Genomic DNA, 3,758 nt, shown 5'->3' on the forward strand with positions numbered 1-3,758 from the left:
ATGCTGAAGTTGGACGAGATCGAGAGTGAGAACCTGCCCAAAAAAACGAAAAAGACCACGGAGGAGAAGAAGAGCAAGGGTCACAGAAAGAGTAAGCATGCCAGTAGCAGTGGACGAAAATTACGAAGCAGCGTGGAGACTGTTCCACACAAAGTGGAACCTCAGGAACAGGAGACATCGCTAGATTTGTTGTATCTTACGAAGCATCCTTCTGAAGTATCCTGTAAGATTGAACCATCTGTGTCTAATGAGGACAATTACATTCTAATGCCTCCCTTAGAGGCTCTCGAGGATGCTGAAGTGAGGATGGAGGAACTACTTGAACAGAGTATGCATAAAATCTCCAAGAATCAAAAGAATGGTAGGTGGAAACACAGTTACAATAAGATGGTATATTTGCGGAAGTACGTAGCTAACAACGATCAAGCGACACAGGACGAAACTAGCCAAAGCACATCTTCCGAGGAGCACGAACGTATTCCTAAAATCGAATGTATCACATACGAAAACCTGGAAAAGATGAAAAGGGACAAAAAGTGGACAAAGAAATTAAATCCTCTTTCCCTGCATTATACGGATAAGAAGAGACCCTATTTGAAGTGTCCCGCATGCGGCGCGACGTTCTTCAGTCCAAATACGTATCAGAGGCACTTGCTCTCGCACTTGCATATGACGGCGGAGAGTTACATGTGTAATTTTTGTAATTATTCGAACGTAGAGCCCGGAATGTTATTTGCTCATTTGACCAAGCATCAAAACCAATGCGAATCCTGCAATGAGAGCTTGTTGCGCAAGGACAACTATGAAAAGCACTATCAGTGCTCGATCAGCATATTGGAATGCGGCCTGAAACGCGATCATCATGGAATGTTTGTCTGTACGGTTTGCGAATTGGTATTCGATCTTTTGGCTCAGCTGGAAAAACACTGGTCCAAGCATACCTGCAAGAAACAAAAGTCGTATCAGTGCAACGAATGTAGCGGTATGTATGAGAACACAGAGACCCTGGAAAATCATATATGCCTCAAGTGTCCCATTTGCGGCGAGGTCTACGAGAGTCTCCATCGACTGAAGATACACACAATGTGGACAAAACACAACCTGAAGTGTCCTATCTGTTCTTACGAATTTATTCTCTCCATGGATCATGAGAAGCATATGGCTCTACATAGAAAAGTTTATCAGCCCATGAAAGATTACATGCATTGTTTACGCGCGGTCGATGGTAAGACATTTCAATGCAATTTATGTGACAAAATATTTTACGCCTTACCTGCCCTTCTTACGCATCTCACCGAGGACCACAACGTGGGGAATGTAAAAGTGGAAGAGGAGATGGAAGACGATGCTTACGAACTGAAGGGGGACGCTATCGATATTGTTGTAGTTCCTGATTTCAAAGATTCCGACAGCTACTATGACAATGAGATCGATTCTTTGCAACAGGAAACCGATCTTTACGATCCGTCATAAAGACAAAATATTACTTGAGTTTGAATCGTGGAAATAAAAGCAACAAACTTTACCTGTGAATGGTTCGTTAGCTTTTATCAAACATTTCGAACATTCTCGTAATAGTGATACTCAAGTCGGACTACGAAATAAAACTGATACAATTGTAAGTGCCGTTTATAGATGTAACTCTGCGCTATTTTTAAAAATGTATCGTTTGCTTCAGGATTTTGATATCAATTTATACCACAGAACGTTAATTTTACATAGAACATGTTACACATTCTTCTGTCTTTATCTGTTAAGTAAAATATATCGATGATAATTAAACACATATATTAGCGATCCGAAAATAGATAAGGAGAAATAGATACAGAACGGATAGTTGTGAAATGATTGAAATAGCAGATATTTTCTGATGAATCTAATAACGAATTCGAGCTACTTCGCACTGATGTACTAAAGACTGCATTTTACTTAAAATTATTTAATTAGAAACTAATAATATTAATACTAATATTAATATTACTAAAATATTAATATTACACTAATATTAATATTATACTAATATTAATGTTAATCAATGAGAAATACCAAGTATATATTTAAGTAGAATATATTATATTTCGTCAGTCAAATTAGCTTTGCATTTGGATAATCTCGTGTACAGTTTTTAATGTGCATCAATGCGGAGTAGTGTAATTGAATTCTCTGTATGCTCGTCAGAAAATTTAGGAACACATTTAAACAATTGTTGATAATTCCAATTGTGATTCTGATTCATTTTGCAAAAGCAGCTTTGGAGAAGTTGTGACAATTGTGGTGCTTAACCGATTTTATAAATTTACTTTGCATTCATCACTGTGTTTGTTAGCATGTTAAAGAACATTTTGTAGAATTTATGATTACTATGTAAGTAGATTTGTATATTACGCATAGTTATTATTGATAGATTTGTTCCGCAAATGAGAATAAAGTTTGAATCCTGAGAATTCTAAAAGAATTTTTCCATGTTCTACTGTCAACATTTGAGATTTTAAATATAATTTTTTTTTAATTAAATTGATTATTTGATGTACATGCGATATGATAAATTTAATTAAAAAAATAATTTATTAACATTATATATTATATATTATACTTTTTCGTTTTTATTAATTATATGTATATTATGTATTATTTTTATAAGATCGAAATTTCACCTATAATCTTTTACTTTCTGCTTTGTGTTCCTGAATTTTCCGAGCAACGTCAATACAAATTAAATTTGTAAATACATTCCGTTATCACACTTGGCGTTTATGCGAATTATTCATTCAAAAAATTGTATCGCAGATGCAATGAGTTTCTTACAGCTTGAAAGATATACATACTTGATCACATTATAGGTTTAAAATCTCATCGCATATACGTACATGTCAAATGATGTATGTTTATGTAACATTCTTTTAATTATTCTTATATTGAAATATATTTAAAAAAGCGATATTCCGAGCTATCAGTCCTGCTGTAGCCTGATCATAGCATTTTGCTACAATTAGCTTCATTAATTTTAATTAATTTCGTTTCGCGAAATCTGGCATTTCCTAGAGATCTAATCAACACGTGAGACGCGCGATACTATTATCGTCTTACAACGATTTATACAGTAACGAGATCACGAAGTTAAACACGATTTATAATGCACTCGGAAACACCTCGCAGGGTTGTATTTACGCGGGTCGTTCAAATTCACTCGTGCGTCAGGAAATGTTTTAAACGTTTTACGGCGTGTGCAAGTCTAATGTCATAGGCCTACGCTATTATAGTTTCATATCAAGACCTTCAGGTCTGTTATGTATTCTGAAAAATAAATATTCATTAACAATATTCTCTTTTGTATGAATATCTTTTTTTAAAATGTTATATATCAAGAGCAAATAGAATATTAATTCTCATAATTATAGATCAGAATCATTCGATCGCTTATTCTCTCTATTGATCGACATTTGAGTCGGTACGCAATTTTAGAAAAAACAAGTACGAAGAAGCTTATTGAAAATCTCCATTCTACAAAAACAAGAATTAAGATATTTGCTGAGCACACAATTATTATACAATTACATTATACATCACATAGACATACATATATAATCGATCATTCATATAATTCTCAATATTTTACAATGCATTTTTTTCTTATAATTAGTATGCACACACGTCGACCAAATGAAGAGTCTGCATATTTAACAGATGATAAATATACGCTTTATTACATATAATTCGTCCACTTTTTATATATATATATATATATATATATATATATA

The 3,758-nt window shown here is 33.9% G+C and overlaps 1 protein-coding gene across 1 annotated transcript; it reads left to right on the forward strand.

Annotated features, from left to right (window-relative positions):
- On the forward strand, positions 1-1,473 carry LOC105618307 (zinc finger protein 423-like). The gene has a single exon (XM_012199848.1). The coding sequence runs from the start codon at positions 1-3 to the stop codon at positions 1,471-1,473; it is 1,473 nt and encodes a 490-aa protein (XP_012055238.1).
- The last annotated feature ends 2,285 nt before the right edge of the window (positions 1,474-3,758 follow it).

The sequence above is a fragment of the Atta cephalotes genome (assembly GCF_000143395.1).
Source record: "Atta cephalotes unplaced genomic scaffold scaffold00016, whole genome shotgun sequence".
Classification (NCBI taxonomy): domain Eukaryota; kingdom Metazoa; phylum Arthropoda; class Insecta; order Hymenoptera; family Formicidae; genus Atta; species Atta cephalotes.